Source organism: Chaetura pelagica, unplaced genomic scaffold (genome assembly GCF_000747805.2).
Source record: "Chaetura pelagica isolate M959 unplaced genomic scaffold, ChaPel_1.0 scaffold294, whole genome shotgun sequence".
Taxonomy (NCBI): domain Eukaryota; kingdom Metazoa; phylum Chordata; class Aves; order Apodiformes; family Apodidae; genus Chaetura; species Chaetura pelagica.
In genome coordinates, this window is record NW_009953068.1 from 395,286 (window position 1) to 412,186 (window position 16,901).

Sequence of the window (16,901 nt, forward strand, 5' to 3'; positions counted from 1 at the left end):
CGAGTCCCGGGAACCCCCAGAGCCCTGAAACCCCAGAGCCCTGCTCCTCAGGATGGAGAACCCATATCCCTGCTGCTCAGGATGGGGTGTAGGAAATCCAGAGCCTGTCTCCCAGGGCTGCAGAAGTAATCTGGGGTGACTGGACATGATGCCACGAAGTTCCAGAAGGACCATTTTCCCTGCAGACTCTGGCAGCCCCCTGAAAGCTCTGATGCAACTGCATTACTGCAGCTCAGTTTTAAAATAATACTTATGATACGGTTTCAAATTGATCCTTCCTCCTCCCCCAGCATGTAACAGCAAGGCCCTGGCTGTGGGAATGCAGTGAACACCTCTGCTTCCCTCAAATCAAAATGTTGGGGTGCTGAAGGAACAATTTCATCAGCTGAGGCTACAAAAATAAACAAGGAACACAGGAACTGGTCAGAGTAAAAGCAGCAACGTGTTGCATTGCAAAAGAACGTGTCAGGCTTGGGGGTTTAGGAACAGAGTTCCTCCAGCTCTGCATGAAACCTCATATGCAAATATTAAGTATAATTTCAACAATATTAGGCAGTATAAGACAAGACAGGAACACTGTGGATGGCAATGAGAGAGGAAGGCAGGAAGAGCAGCCAAGTGAATGTAAAAAACAAAACAAGATGGCACTTGAAAATGCAAAAGGCTCCATCACTCAGAATTAGCAGGAATTTCTGCTGGGAACTGAGGAAACGTTGGGAAGTGAGAGAACAAGAGGGGTGCACATGCAACCTGTCTGAGGGTGCTGTGATGCAACCAGGGGCTGGGTTGAGCAAGAGATTCCTGATGGAGATCAGTGCCACCCCGCATGGCTTGGGCAACAGCAGGGCACGCGGCCCCGGGATGAGCAGAGAGCAGAATTCTTGCAAAGAAGGGCTGTTTAATAAGATGAGGAAAAGGGAGAGCTATTTCAGGAGGGCCTGGGTTTGGCTTTGCTTCATGCAACCGAGGCACAAGTGAACACTCTCCTGTAATGCACTCGCCGTGTGGGAAGCTATATTCAATCCTGGTCACTATTTCTATATATAAGCAGGGCAGATCTGCAGGCAGGGCTAGGAAAAAAGGACAGGACTGATGACAGACTGAGGACATTTTAAGTGTATAGTTAAGAGAAGCTTGAGGGTCACAAAGAAAATGCTGCAGAAGAAGGCTTTCATCAGGAGAGTTTGCTGAAAGGAAGATGAGAGCACCACTCTCCAGCAAGGGTGGAAAAAAAGATGCTCTGCGATTTTTTTTTCCATGCAGTATTGAGAAAACAGGAATTTCTTTCAGTCCAAGACACTGCTGCTCCTGCTCATTTGTGTGCTTTGTAGCACAGCATGGTAAGAAACTGCCATGGAGGCTTCAGCACCCAAGTTTTCAGCCTCCTGCCAAACCTTTGATCCAGCCATTCTCATGGCTGATGGACAGGAACCGAACTTCTCTGTGTGTTTTGCAAAGCACACCCCTGGGGCTCTACAAATAAATTCAAAGTAGAAGGGAAAAAAGCAGAGTGTGCATTTGGGCTCACTGAAAGATTATTTATTGTAGACTTAGCAGCATTTTGCACAGTAGAGAATGTTAGGGGGCGTGATGCCCTGCCCGAGATGAGATGACACCCTCTCCTTGGGATGTCAGGTATCAGGGGATAACAGCATCTGGCTGGAGTACCATAAAGCAGCCCTGTGGTCCAGGACAGCTGCAATGGTACTTGGAGGGGCTGTTTGCTTACCCAGATCATTCTTGTCTTACTTGGGCTGCAAGGAGCAGTTTGGTTCAGGTGCATTCCTGAATTAAGTGGTACTCTCAGAGCTCAAAAGGCTGAACCCTGACAGTGGAAAAAACCTGACCCCTGCAATCGTTAATCAAGAGGCTTCATTAGGAGTATGATTCTTACACAGAAACTTCTGCTGTAAAGAACTGGCTCAGATTAACCAAGCAAACCACTTATTTACCGTGTTTAATGTCCAGGAAGCATCACACTGATTACAGGGACACAAAATGGGTTCTCACATGGCACGACTGAGCAACCCTTGTCACAACACAGCAGAGACTTCCCAGCCTTCACGTGACTCACAAACAGGAGCCGAAACGACAACAAAGCTGAGCGAGAAACTTTCAGAAAGCACTTACCTTGTGCAAAGGCAGCACCAGGAAGGCTCCGCCACCGCTAGCATCTACAATTATTGCAACAAACCGGGGGTTTACAGCACAAAAGGAGCTATCCCAAGTAACGCGGGACACGCGGATGTCGTCGTAACACTGATCGTTTTTCACCGCTTGGCCAAACACGTGCCGAAATTTGCTCTGTCGTACCACTCGCCTCATTGTGTCTGCAGGGAAGAGGAACGTCAAGAGAAGGAGATCAGTTACAGGCGCAGGGACCTCCTGGTTTGCCCAAGGACCTCCTGGTTCTGCCCAAGGGCCTCCTGGTTCTGCCCAAGGGCCTCCTGGTTCTGCCCAAGGGCCTCCTGGTTCTGCCCAAGGACCTCCACAGGACCCTCTCATCTGCAGCCAACCCCACTTCCAGCAACGCAGAAACACAGTTTCACTCACTATTCCTGCACCTTGCCTGAGACCTGCTAAGTTATCATCTAATTTCCCCTTTTTCTTTTTTTAATTAAAAAGAAAAAAAGTTTCAGGCTGTTTTCTACCAAACACAACTGAACTGCATTTCCAAGGGTGCTTCACACAAAGAATTTGCCAGTTGAGCACCAGTTTTCCTGTTGTACATGCATGCTCTTACTGTAGTAAAGGAAGTTCCTAATCCTAAAAGCAGTTTTTTAGACAAGTCTCCACATATTTTCGGGGATAAATCCAGTCTCAGATTGAACTTGTTTACTTTCAAGTCAGACAGGGACCCGAAGATGTAAATAAAAATGCAAGCTCTCAAAATCCGGTGTTCCTGTGAAGTGGTTCCACATGTTCCCTAGCTTCCACTCCTTTCTTCTAACTCCAAAATCTCACTAAAGGGAAAAAAAAATAATAAAATAATAATAAAATTAAGTCTCCTAGGCAGACAGGAGTAATGGAAACAAGCTAATGACTCAAATTAACTTAGTGTGTCTGTAGTGCTTCAGAGAAAGAATTTTCAGGACGGCTTGAGTTAGATTAGAGGGAAAGGGACTGGTGAGGAAAATTCCAGCATCTGAGGCCTGGAAGAAGACATGGGCATGAAACTGGATGCAAACACCAACCCTGGAAGCAACTGACTGTCCTGCCCTCCACATATCCAGCCTTACGGAGCAGATGTGAGGGGTCCATAAGGTTGGATATGTGGAGGGTGGGACAGTCACAAAGGGCTTTTCCCATTGTACCAGGATTTTTCCTTGTGGGAGAACAAGGAGCCTCCATACAGCATCCTGCTTTTACATATGAGAAAAAGATTTCTGCTCCAGCCTCTGGGGAAAGCAAAAAAAAAAAAAAAAACTCCTAAAAAATTAAAAATAAGCAGAGTCCACCTCCTATCTTGCTTCCCAGTAGGTCCCCAAGCACATATGGAGGCTGGGAAAAATTGTTCAAGCTTCAAGAGCTTCTTGTTCCAGAGCCACCAGCCTAGTGCTGTTCAGTGAGAGACTCTGAATGTGGCTCCAGCTCAACTTGTCTGCAGCAAAAATGATAAAGGGTTGGACATTTTGTCTCAAACTGGAAAAGCTTCGTGTGAAAGCGTAGGGGAAAAAACAGACTTCAGAAGGAGAGCTGTTCTGTAGTCTCCCAGGCTTTTTTAGAAAAACAAATCAACAGCTACAAACAAGCTGAATAACTAGAGAAGAGACTCATCAGAGCTGGGAAATAAGCAGTCATGTAGTATGGCTGAAGAGAAAAATGTTACAATTAACATATCAGACAACTGTGGAGGGAACTTCTCGGGTTTCCACATAGATAAGAAAAAATAATCAGAGGATTTGTTTTCCACCAGCTCCTCCTGACCACCTCCAGCTTGAAGCCTGTGGGAATTGGCACTGGCCATCTCCACACCCATCTGGGCAGCTGCTGCCAGCACAGACCTGCTGTCAAGGTTAAAGTGCCATCAGTGTCACCAGTGTCATGGAAAGGGCAAAGCCCGACCAAGGGTCACAGCGAGTCACTCCCCGGGGGAAAAAACAGCTTAATAAATGCACCAATTACAGGATGGGTTTGTGATGGAAACAGCTGTCCCCAGATGTGAGGTGAAGGCCAGCAAGCCCCTTCACACAGGCCATGCAGCTGGTAATGGCTTTTGGCCACCACCGACCTGGTGACACGGGTGTGAGGGGCTCTGCTTTTACTCCCAGCCATGGAGAGAAGCTGGGCTTTCCCTGCAGCCTTTCTCATGGCACCAGTTCTGTGCTGGTGGCCTGTGAAATCTACCCAGTTAACTTGGTCATTTCAGAGCTACAGAAGTGTCACAATCGGCATTTTATTACAAACTTGCGCAGTTTAAGAAAAAATCAAACACAAACTAAACACACAAAACAGGTATCATTTTTAAATGCAAAATTCTGTGAATGACTGGGGTGTGCAAGATGTCCCTGTGCAAAGAGCTATCTATAAATTCTTGAGGATTACCATCATATTCCAGATGAACTCAGGCTTCCTCCCTGCTTAACATCAGTTCATGGAACTGCACGCTACGTTTTCTGCCAACTATTTCAACTTCCGGCAGGAATAAAGGGCCTATTCCATGCTGGACACACCCCGTGACGGAGAAGTGCAACGGGAAGTCACCAACCAGGAGCTGCTCCCCAGCCCCAGCCAGCAGGAAAAGGTGCAACAACCACCCACCCCTTTCTTTTCACCCTCGTAATGCACCAGGACACCCCAGTTCACGTTCAGCTGCAGCCACAGGGCAGTGCCTTTCATGCCACAGGACTATGAAATATTAAGAGCAAACCATTATACACACACAGGACAGATCATTAATCACCTGGCAGGGACGTGCACCCATTTTGGGGGGAGTGAGGGGGGCAAATACGACTGCTGAACTCACGGTGCGAGGTGGGTTTTTGCTTTGTTTTCAGGCAGAGGAAGTGATCCAAAATGGATGGAGGAAGCTCTGCTGGAGCAGATGGTGTGTCGTGGCTCCAGGTGGAGTGGTGCCAGCACCAGTGGCTCGGTGGCCTCCCGGGGGGGTTGGTGTGGCTGTGGCTGTGCCCAGCATGGGTGGCTGAGGCAGGACACGGCTCCATCCTGGAGCACCAGCCTCCTTCCCTGGGTGGATCCAGAGCATGAGCCCCAGCCCCACTGAATCACACACAAAGAAAAGGTGAATTTCAACTCACAGATCCCCGAATGACAAGAAGCACACTCAACTCTATCAACCTACCCAAGGCCCAATTAAGATACATCATTAAAAAATGCAGTTCCACACCCAGTTACTAATTTACTGTGTAGGCTCAGAGACCTGTCTGACATTTTCAACCTGAGAGGGCTCCTCCCAGCCGTGCCCTGTTGGGTGCTGCCCAGACCTTTGCATCCATTCCATGCTGCCAAGTCCTGCAGGAGCAGCATCACACCCTTCCTCCCTCCATCCCAGCCACCTCTATCCCTCGCTGGCACCCAAGGTGACACCAAGCCACCCTGAAGAAGCAGAGATGTTCTTGCAAAACCCAACGTGCTGCAGCACTGCAGGAAGCCTGCAAACAGCCACAGCCCCTTCCCTCTTAAAAACACACCTCACAGCAAAACCCTCCTCACCCACCTGCCCAGGATGTGTAACTCATCTAAGAGAAGAGAAGAGTCCCCTGCTTTTTGCACACAGTCAGTTTTCATAACTGCTCACCCCCTGGCAATGTTCCCATCCCACTGTGCATGGAGATTAAAATCTGATGGTTTAGAAGACGGTTTAAACCTGCCTTGCTGAGCTGACGCGCAGCCAGTGGCCCCGTGTCAGTGTATCCCATGCCCAGGGCTTTTGCAATTTGTCTGTTTTAATGCTGGGAATGTGGATATGATAGCTAAGGAGAAGGATTAATTTGTATAGCTTGGATAAGTTTATCTTTCCTTCGCTTGGTCAATACCAAAACACCACCAAAAAATGCTTCTCTCAAATATCAGGTACTGGGAGGTCTGCCACCCTGTCCACTCCAACAGAAGAGAAACACTCTTAAACCCGCAGTGAAATTCTACCACCTTATTTCCTTCATTTCTACCATTTGATTTAAAGGGTAATTTTTTTTTTTTTAATTTTCTATAAATTACTTTAAAAAATGCAAAGAGTCAGATGTGTCCAAAAATATCCTTATTTGTTCCAAGCGGATTTGTTCAAGCACACCTTCGCTGCCCTCTTCCCCACCTACAGCTCATCATCCTTAGCAGGAACTCTCTGATGAACACATGGTGAGCAGCCTCCAAGTCCTCATTTCCATAGCAAAGGGAGTGATTCTTGGCGTTGGATCACAGCCATTTTGATCTGGCTGCTCTCCAAGGAGAAGGAGGGGGAAGGAAAATGTGCAGGCTGTGGTTATAAAGAGCAGGGGCTATGGATCTTTCAGCACAGCACAGAAACAGAGCAGGTGAAAAACAAACAGGGTTGGCTTGATCCTGAGCACCAAAAAATGTCATTTTCTCCCTACCCCAGCCTCTTAAACGGTGGAGAGCATTTAGTATCCTCATGTGCTTGTCAATACTGCAGTGCAAAGGATCCCCTCCTCCACCATCTGCAAGAAAACCACTGCTGAATTTGGTTGCCACAGGTTCTCTCAGCATGGCCATCAGTGCAGGCAGGAGCTCCCAGCTCCCACTTGTAGGAATACCAGGTGAAACACCAACATCTGAGATGATTCACCTCAAGGAAAGGCTGACTCAGCCTCTGTCACCATTTGAAGTGTCACCTGGGACCCTTGGAAATACCCGAGTGGGCAGGAACACACATCCATGGTCAACAGGGCTGTGCAAGGGATCTGCTCTTAGGAAGTGGACGTGAAGCAAGAATTTTATAAAAGGAAGTTAATTAGATCATTGTCTCTACTATTAAAAATCACTAAAGAGCTGGAATGATCTCCACACGCTTGCTAGACAGGAAATACTTAATCTTTTTCTGTAAAGAACAAATTAGGAGGATTTAAAACCTCCCGACTAGGAGCTGAAAGGAGTTCAAATTTTGCCAGAGTTACAGCCCTCAGCAAAATTAAGCCAGAAGTGTCAGACACCCTGCAAAGGCCACGACAATAGAAGTGCTGACAGACCTGCGGCTGTGCTGAGCTCCTGTGTCCCACTGGCCACACACAGCACCTTACATGGCCTGGGAGGGCACAGAGGAAAGAGCCTTCAAAACTCTTCTTCCCCTCCTCCCAAACACCAAGTGACTTCCAGCTGTATTGTACCAAACATTTAACTTTGCCTCCTGCTGCCTGTGCCCGCCTGGCCGCTGGCCTTTGTGCCAGCATTTAAAAGGACCTTAGAAATGTGGGATGCTGTCATCCCTGCTTGCACAGTGATACTTTTCATTCCACTTCTTTCTGATCTCCCATCATGATGTGTCACAAGAGTTACCATGAGTTTGCCCATTTTCCTGTTTATAAAGGATTTATCTGTCTCAAGAATCCAACAGATGTATTTCTGTGGCTTCGGAGGGTTTTCGGCCTGCTTATGCAAGAGGAAATGCATCCTGCTAGGGAACACTGACAGGAAAACCCCCCACTAATGGCAAAATCCTGCTCAGCCCATGTGATTGTGATCCCTTCTGGAACGGGAGACATTTGAAATAAAAGGCCAGTTGAAGTCACAGGCAGCCGGAGGCTACTGTGAAAGGGGGGAGAGGAGATACAGGCACACTGGGTAGGGAGAACAGCACTTATCAAATGGTTGGTACTTGGGACTGGAAAGGCTCTTCCTTAAGTGGAAAGTGTCAAGATAAGTTGCAGCTGTAGATGGTGAGCCCCCACACTCAGAATTGGAGCCTCCTTGAAGAGGCTGCATCCACTTCAGTGACAGCTTTGGAATAAACATACAGCCTCAGATAACTATTAACAAATGAGCAGCAGATAAGGACAAAGAAATAAATCAAGATACCTTACAGGCAATGCCACCAGCACCAATTATGAATGATTAATACCAGAAGCACCTGCCACATATGTTACAGGTTGGGCAGGGTGCTGGGGCCAGCAGGGAGAGGGGACACTCCCTTTGCTGAAACAGCATTCCCCAGTGCCCAGAGGAGCAACACATCAACTGTGCAGCGCAAGGTCTTTCTGCATACCTGGGCTGAGATGCTTGGGCCTCATCTGCAAAAGCAATGAGCCCTCAGAGCTGAAACCTATTTTTAAAAAAATAATATATATATATAGAAAGCATGTTACAATCCTAAGCCAATAATCAGGCCGTGGATGTTTCAACCTGAGGCACAGCAGGGCTGGGCCACATCTGCAGAGCAGTTGGCCATCACCGAGATAAGCACCAGAGAAAAGCCCACAAGGAATCTAGTAACTCACTCTCCAGAGCACTTTGAACATCATATGGTAGATAAGGTACAGAGCCACATGTGAAATAGAAGGTGTAAGCATTCAGGTTTTAAAGCCATAAAGAGAACATGCCATCCATAGAGGAGAACTCTGTCCCACCAGCGCAGCCAGTGCTGCATGCCCAGCAGAGCAAGGGGCCAGTGGAGCAGGCACTGAGCTCACAGCCTTACCCCCCCCACACGTGGAAAAGGGAACAAATATTACCCAGGTTATTTCCTAATCATTCACTTCTGGTGTTTCTTAACTTCAGAGCGCTTGGTTGTGCAACCTCTGCGGCTTGTAACCCATGCGTGTGCACAGTGTGTGGGACACGCTGCCTTGGGCCTAGCCTGGTTGCACACACACATACTGCACAGGACAGGGTCTTGCAAACAGCTCAGAAGACTCCCTCCTCCAGAAGGAAAGTCTGGTGGATCGTTTTAAGGACAGCATTCTTCAGCACACCTTTGGCAGAGGAAGGAAAGCAAGACAGATCCGTGAAGGAGGCAAACCAGTTTGCTGCCAGCTCTACCAGCTGAGCCACGCAGGGAGCAGGGACAGTAAAGACCATCCAAGCTTTGAAACCAAATGAGCACAGATTGACAAGCCCCAAAGGAACAAGCTGACCCCCATGGGCAACAAAGGAGAGCATGTGTCCTGCAGTGAGCTCAGGGTCACAACTGGCATTAGACCACAAGAACAGTAAATTGCCACCAGGCACATGGTGAACCAGCATCCCTCCAGCAAGGCTGAAGGAGGACTTCACCTCCCTCTCCAAGTATCAAGGGAATCAGTGAAGTCAGTCTCGTGGCAGTAAGTCTTGCAATATTTGAACAAGGGAGGAAGTGGGGAAAAAAAAACAACAAACACATCACGTTACCACAAAAATTTCAGCTCACCCTGCGACTTCACAGGAAACCTCTGGCAGAAAAAAGGAACAGCCATGAGTACCTTGGTGCAGACCTCTACTTTTAAACATAATGCTGTTCCCTCTATGCTATGCCATTTCAAATCAATTCATATTAAGTCCATTGCTGACAGAATTTTTGTTTTCAGATGTTCAGAGTTATTTAAACCAAGGGTGAACACTACTACAGATGGTGACAATTCCAAACTACATCATATTTGTGCACAGATTATTTTCAGTCTTTGGTTACTTCAGTCTAGGTTGAGCAAGACCCTGCCATCTGATTTCACTTCATTTTAAAGACAAAAAGCTGGAATATGAACTTAATACTGAAATTTCCAGCTGCAACACCACTGGCAAGATTCTATTTTGGGATGGGAACCCAAACCACAAACTACCAGAGAGTTTGATTATATCTCAACTGGGGAGCCCAGCACATTCAAGAATGTAACACAACCCAAACAGAAAATAGGCTGAAATTGCTATGCTCGACCAAGTGCAAGGTGTTGGTTCTAACTTGTGAAATATCTGATACGGTTCTGTTTTTCAGAGCTGTACCCTGACACAACCGTACCAAGACTGCTCCAACATCAAGAACTCCACCTCACAAGTGCCTATAATGCTGGGCCCTTCCAGGCATCATCATGAGCACGTGTGATTTCCCAAGTGTTCACATGGGTGTGCTTGTCTCACCTGCACCTCTGCCATGCTGGGGCTGACTCTCCCCCTCCACACGCACACAAGAATGCAATGGATATTTTCCCTTTAAAGATTTCCAGGTATGCAATTCATCCTCCTGGGGAATCTTACTACTCAAACCACTTCATAGCTTGTGTCTTCTGGGTCTAACATGCCATCATTTACCATAATTTACAGTGACAAAAGGCCACTGCAGTTGCAAGTCATTACCCCGAACAGAGAGCATTGCCTGGCTTCATTTAATCTGTGTTACCTCCTGTAAAGCTGGAGCAATGCGTGCCAGCAGAAATCATTGCCCAAAATAATGTATCATGAGGCCATAGTGGGATGGGTCACCAGCAGAAACACTGCAGCAGTTACCCCATCCCCAGATCTCAGCAAGGAGCAGGAACGAGTACCAGAGCAACACCTCCAAACTAACCTCCTCTTTTGGGCTTACTTCTGTCAGCTGGCACCAAAGCTGCCACGCTCACAGGCGGTGATGTGAGATGTATTTGTGGACACTTGGATGACAGCAATTTCACACACACTGGGCAAAAAAGCCCATGAAACTGAAAACAGAAGACAGGCATTGAAACCCAGGACAAAACCTCACAGAGGCAAGTAAATTGATGGGGAAAAGAGGACTGGGGTACCTGTGATTAAACATCCCAGATGCCCAAGTGCTTCTCCACGTTTCAGCTTCCACTTCTGCTGCCACTGGAGACAGACTGACACAGTTGGTGGGCACCAAAAAAGCTGTACTGGGCAAGGAAAGGGAAACCTCACGCTAAGGCAGACACACTCCCACCTTAAGACCCTGCTGCTCCAGCAGCTCACCACAGAAGGCCAAAGTCTTTCACGTGCTCCTCTCCAAGAGCCTTCTCCACTGCAACAAACACCAGAGATGCTTCTTTGCACATTGTATCCCCACCCACTGCCAAGAAACAGAGCAATGTGCTTCCAGAGAGGAACACAGCCCTGTGAACTTCGGCCAGAGACATGACACCAGCAGGATGGAAGATGCTACTTGCACCCCTGGGGACTGACTGCATCACCCCCACAGTAAAAGCAGCACATGCCATGGAGAGGAAAGCAACAGGGCTGCAGACCACACTCTGACCCTGAGGAAAACACGAGCTGGAGAGCACAGCCCCCCGTGGAGAGCTGCAAGTCAGCAAGCCTGCTACAGCAGCAGAGTGCCAGGATTCCAGTTAAGAGAAGTATGCAGATAAAATGCTTTCTCCACAGAACTGACCTACTTCTCTTATCAGTGCAACAGAGCTAGCAAGGAAGTATCAATCTGCTCAGAGCTGCTACCCCAATTTGTTGAATTCTTCTGCTCTCTTGAAGGTTACATGCAAGTTTCTTCCAGACCATATTCCTGAGGCACATAGGAGCTCACTAGGAGCCACTAGACATGAAACTCAACTCCTGATACAGGACACAGTCTGTCCTCTTAAATGGTGAACATAAGCTAGAAGCCAAGCAGACAGCAGTGCCCAGCTGCCAGGAGCCTAAAGCACAGAAAGAACATTTGCAGGATCTCCCATCCTGCAGAAGTCAAGAAGAGGTGCAGATACAAAGGTAATTTGATTAACGCAGCATTTTGTAAGGTAAAAACATTTCTTGTTAAACTCCAGTGGCTTTAAGACATTATTGGAAACATGACACTGCTTCTTGCTTACAGTTAACTGGGCCATTCCTTAATAAAATGACAAGAAGATTTATCAAAAAGAGAAATCTCCAAAGGACTTGATAAACTCTTTTCTATTCCTCCTCAATTACAACATGCCATGGTAACCACAGGAAGCACCTACAAATGCTACAGATGTTTTAAGGGGATAAATGGTCTCATAGATAAAAGGTCACAGGTCCCAGTTCTTCATGAGCATGGCAGCAGCACAGCCTGAGAACCACCATCAGGAAACCAAGAGCAGCAGAAAGAAAACCCTCTGCCAAAAAACACCAAGTTAGCCAGGACACAAATTCCTCCCAACTTAGAAAGAAAGCAGAAAGAACTGATCAGCGCAACCGGCTCGCAGACAGACCAGCCAAGTGTGAGTCAGACTGACCAACGAGGATGCCACGTTCTCCAGATGGCCCTGCCTGACCACAAAGGCTCCGCTGGTCTGTGGGATGGAGCACAACACCCAGACCTGCCGGGAGCCTGCCAAGAGGACAGTGCTGCCCTGGGGGATGCAATCCAAGAGGAGCAGGAAGGCCAAGAGTCACGGCAGCGCCTCTGGGACCAGCAGTGCAGCCATACACTGTTGTGGTGGTGTCTGAAGTTTGTTTCCAGCCCTGTCATGGGAAATGTGATGGGCCAGAGAGCTGGAAAACGTCATGGTTAGATTGGAGTTACAGCACAGATCTGTGTGGTCCATCACACTGCAATATGGAAGGGAGACACTACTCCAAAAAGTATGAATGGACTTAGGCAGCATACCCCAAGAAACACCTCCATCCAATGTTAGCTACATCAGAGCCCAGTGCAGCAACCTTCACTTCTCAAGCCACTCACACCCATCCAACAGCTGAAGCACTCACATGGGACTTCTGACTTTCTCCAAATAAAACCAAAAATGGTTAATTGTCAAAGACAATATCCTCAGCACAGAAGAGGAGGTTCAGGCTGGACAATGCAAACGCGTTTCAGATTTTAATGCTGTACAAATAAGCTGCAAAATGCATCTCAATTCTCACAGTTGAAACTGGCGTTCATTTCTCCAGATTTCCATTTGCTGTCCTGCCAGCTCTTCTGGCCAAGAAGCCTGTAATTCAAAGAGTACCATTGTCATTCTGTCCCGTTTCCGTAACATGCAATTTGAAATCAGGGCTGGGGGAGGGAGGAAGGGACCAGAGGAGGCTGAAACTCAAATCCAGATAGTTCAATCTGCTAACGTGATTTTAAATCCCTGTCTTGTGGTACCAATTACAGCCCCTCAAACATCTGCTTTAGCAAAGGGTTCCAAGTTCAAACACATTTCCTCTGTCCTACAGATGTTCTCCGTCACTGATCTGTTTCAGGCCAAGGCTGCTGCACACCATGACTGTGAGGGAACCTGGGCAAACTGGTGTCAAACCACAGGTGCCACACAGAGCACCTTTCTCACCTCCCTAGACAGGCAAGGAAAAAAACCTGACACTTAAGAAAAGCATATTTAGTTTAGTAAGCAGCTTCAGTGAACATTCCTGCTACACTGTGAAGAACTATTTCAGATGCAAGAAGGAAAACCACCTTCCTGCCCCATCAGGCTGCCTGGCGAGGGTGAGAGAGGTACCTGCAGTCCCGATGTCCCCAGCACTCCCAGGGCAACTCTCTGCCCACCTGACAGGGAGAATCTCACCCTGACATGTCTGGGTCAAGACTGACTTGGGGCAGGGACCTGCAGCTGGCTGCTTGCAACTGGGAAACTTGTTTTCAGTAAGAGACATGAAGAATTCCAGCCTGCATCTGATGACCTTTAAGCTTTACTTACCTGTTGGCTTGACAGTCATGTTACTGCACGTGCAGCCCACACTTCCAGCCCTTTGAGAGCCCTCGTGGAATTTGCAGCAGTTCTGGAGGAGTCCAGCCAAAACAACAGGCAGTATTATGCCAAGATAAGCCCCAGCTTGTTTCTATAGGATCTTTCATAGTGCTTAAGAATTCACCTAGTAGACCAGAAGATCAGAGTGGCAACCACTACAGGAGAAGAACAAAAAACCCTTCCCCCTGAAGAAACATCAGGGAGCAAAGTGAAGAGTACAGAGATAGCACATGTGCCTCAGAAATAGAAGGGCAAACCAGGGTAGCCCACCTTAAAACACCACACAGAACTTGACCAGATGGCTGCAGGAAGCAGCAGTGGCAGGAAGGAGATGCTGGAAGGCACAAGGACACTCAGCTACAAGTGTTTGGTGCCCACACTTCATGCTGTGCTAAAGCAGAAGTCTATATTGCTGAAGTGTGTCTGGCAACTCCTGTTAGCTAAGCTGGCTCAGGATTTTTTCCTGTGCTGCAAACTGATCTCAGCAGATCCAAAAATGAAGATAAACCTTAAAAAAAAATAACACCCAAACCCCTGAAAACTCAAAATAAATTAAAAAAATGTAATCCACCTCCTGGTCTGAACAAGACAGCTTTGTGCCTGTTTACTCCAGGCTCCAAGATACAGTATAATTAATGTAAGTACTGCAGTAAGAAATTAGCAGCTGAAAAGCTGAGTGCAGGAACAGCCATTTATTCACACACACACACATTGTGCCACACATGCTGGTGCAGGTAGATGAACCACATGTACAAAACAACATGTACACTCAGTATCACATGCTAGAAGCAGCCAAGCACCTCCAAGACCCTGAGCAAAACCACTTAACCTCACATTTCCAATTTGGAAACAAGGGTATCAATCTGTTTCACCTGAGCAACTGCGAGAAACAAGTGTAAGGCTGATTGCCCAGCCCATGAGGAAAAGTGCCAAGTAAATGCCAAGCAGGTACCCCCAGTCAGTTGAGTGTTCAAGATTCCAGCATGAAGTAACAAACCGTGAGGTTTCTGTGTGTGTAAAGGAGAAAAAAAACCAGGAAAAGCAGCAATTTCAAGTGCTGAGCTGAGGCACTCAGCATGGAGCCTTTGCTGATGACTATCTCCCATATCAAGTGATTATCTGCCCAGTGCTGCCAGTCTGCCCAGTTCCTGAGGGACCCAGTGCTTCCTATGGTTTGAATTTGTTACTGCCTGCTAATCCCTGGTGGTGCTAATTATACCCATTATCAGTTTGTCTGACTGTGCCTGACCATGTCCAATATCCAAAGCTGCAGCACCGCAGGATGTCAAGTCCCTATCAGATTTGCAGGGGAAAAGGACGCTTCAAGATGGGGTGTTCCAGTACAGCAGGTTTATACATTTATGAGAGATAAACAATGGATTTTCAAGGACTCCAGAGCACAGTCTCTATGGCAACTATATGCAGAACCAGGGGGATGGAGGGGAAGTTCCCACATTTTTAAATACTGTGACCAGAGTGATTTGCACTCCTTTTTCCTGGGACTGCTTACATCAGGAGCTGCAGGTGAAATGTACTGCCCAGGTTCACACTTGGAGGCAAACAAGGTGCAGTTTTAGGCACACCATCCCTGCTCAGTGTTATGAGATCCTGCTCAGGTGCACTTGATATGACTGCAGAAATGGTTGCCTTCATACGCGGCAAAGAATTGTAGATCATTACAGATGGGTGCTTGTGCATTCACAGGTTACAGACAAAGATGCCATGGCCAGCAAAGATCTGGAGAGCCAGAGGGCAACCATGATCCCTCCTAAAAAGGAACCCTTGGCCTCAGGGGCAGCTCAGCAGTGCCCCAGATGAAAGCTGTGAGCTCCTCTCTGCACACCCAACCCACCAGGCTGGACCTTAATCACTTTATGTCAAATCCCACCACTGTTTTAATTTTATTTCCATTGCTTTTTTTTTTCAAATTAAATTATTAAAAGGGAAAACAGGAGAAAACTAATTATGATGGATTAAGAGGCCCAGCTCAATGTCAGAGAGTCTAACTGATCCAGCCACATGCAGCTTCTCCCAGGGAAAGCCAGACCTCAGAAGACATTACACACTCATAGCAAAAAGCATATTTCATTTATTGTTATAATCAATTAAATTGAGATAAGACAAAGCAAATAACGTAGCAGAAGTGAAGTAATAATGTTAAAGAAATGTGATTGTCCTTTCTCCAGTGCAAGTGATTCTACCTTCACATCTACCTCCTTTGTTAACAAAGCAGAAAAGGAAAAAGGAAAAATGGCCAAAGAGCCCATGTCTGTCTCTGCCATCTCTAAACCAAGGAGACCTCTTCTATGAATGAGCAGCACGAGAACATCAGCAGGCTGGCAGCCTTTGAAAGAACAACTGGGTTTCCTTCCCCTCAGGAGGAAGTAAGCAGCAGACACCATTTTCATTATTTCTCTGTCAAGTTCCTGACTCACAGAGCAGGATTTTAAAGCTTTTATGCTATTCCATTACAAAAGCCTCTTCCATTTCAGGAGGACTTTGTGACTTGTTATGAAGATGGCCTGCTTTAAAGAGATTACATCTACTTACTGGCATGAAGAACTGCATGGCAGAGGTGTAGAGTAAAATTACCCAGAACAGGGCCCAAACCTTCTACTTTCTGCTACATCTTTACCTCCATTCCCAGCCAGCCATTAATGCTGATCAGAGGCAAACCCATAGAGGCACACACACAACTAATGGCTGGTAATGCAACTAATGGCTGGTGTATCCCAGGAGGAGCCTTTCCAGACAGTTTGCTCCTCTGAGGACCAGCAGCAGCCTCACCAGCAGCAAGTCCTCCAGCCAGACCTGCTGGTGGGACCTCTGGAGCGTGTCACTGCTCTGCTGAGGAGAAATTCTAGTGTCACATCTGGTATTTTACATGTCGAACACCTACCTAAAACCATAAAAACATGACATAAAGTCATGTACTGAAAGATTATACCCTCAAAGTGAAACAAATAATCCATTTTTAGTATCATTACCCAGAGGAGGAAAAACAGAACAAAGCAATGTTTGAGCAAAGAAAGGGCCCAGCAGCCAATTGCCAACTATACTGGTACATTCAACACATTCAGAATAATCAGCTTTCACGAGTCACTTTGGCTCAACTGAACCTTTTTGCCCTAGTTTTGGCATGGTGTTCACCCCAGCAACCCCACCACCACCTGCATTGGTGCATGTGGTGACAAAAAAACCCACCAGTTCACATCCTGTCAACCCAAAGCCACCAACAATTCGAGTCTTGAACGTGTGGCTACATAACCAGGATGACTGTAAACTGAAGCTGTAAGCAGTTTCTAATCAGACAAATTTCAGAGCTAACAACCAGAATATAAGCAGACCAAAAATACTAGGTGGGGG

At 47.1% G+C, this 16,901-nt stretch overlaps 1 protein-coding gene across 1 annotated transcript in view; it reads right to left on the reverse strand.

Moving 5' to 3' along the window:
• CORO1C (coronin, actin binding protein, 1C) overlaps positions 1 to 16,901 on the reverse strand; it is a 48,643-nt gene that overhangs the window by 21,720 nt on the left and 10,022 nt on the right. Inside the window, exon 2 of the mRNA XM_009996817.1 lies at positions 2,131 to 2,330. Coding sequence (XP_009995119.1) covers positions 2,131 to 2,330 — 200 coding nt within the window. The remainder of the gene's footprint in view (positions 1 to 2,130; positions 2,331 to 16,901) is intronic.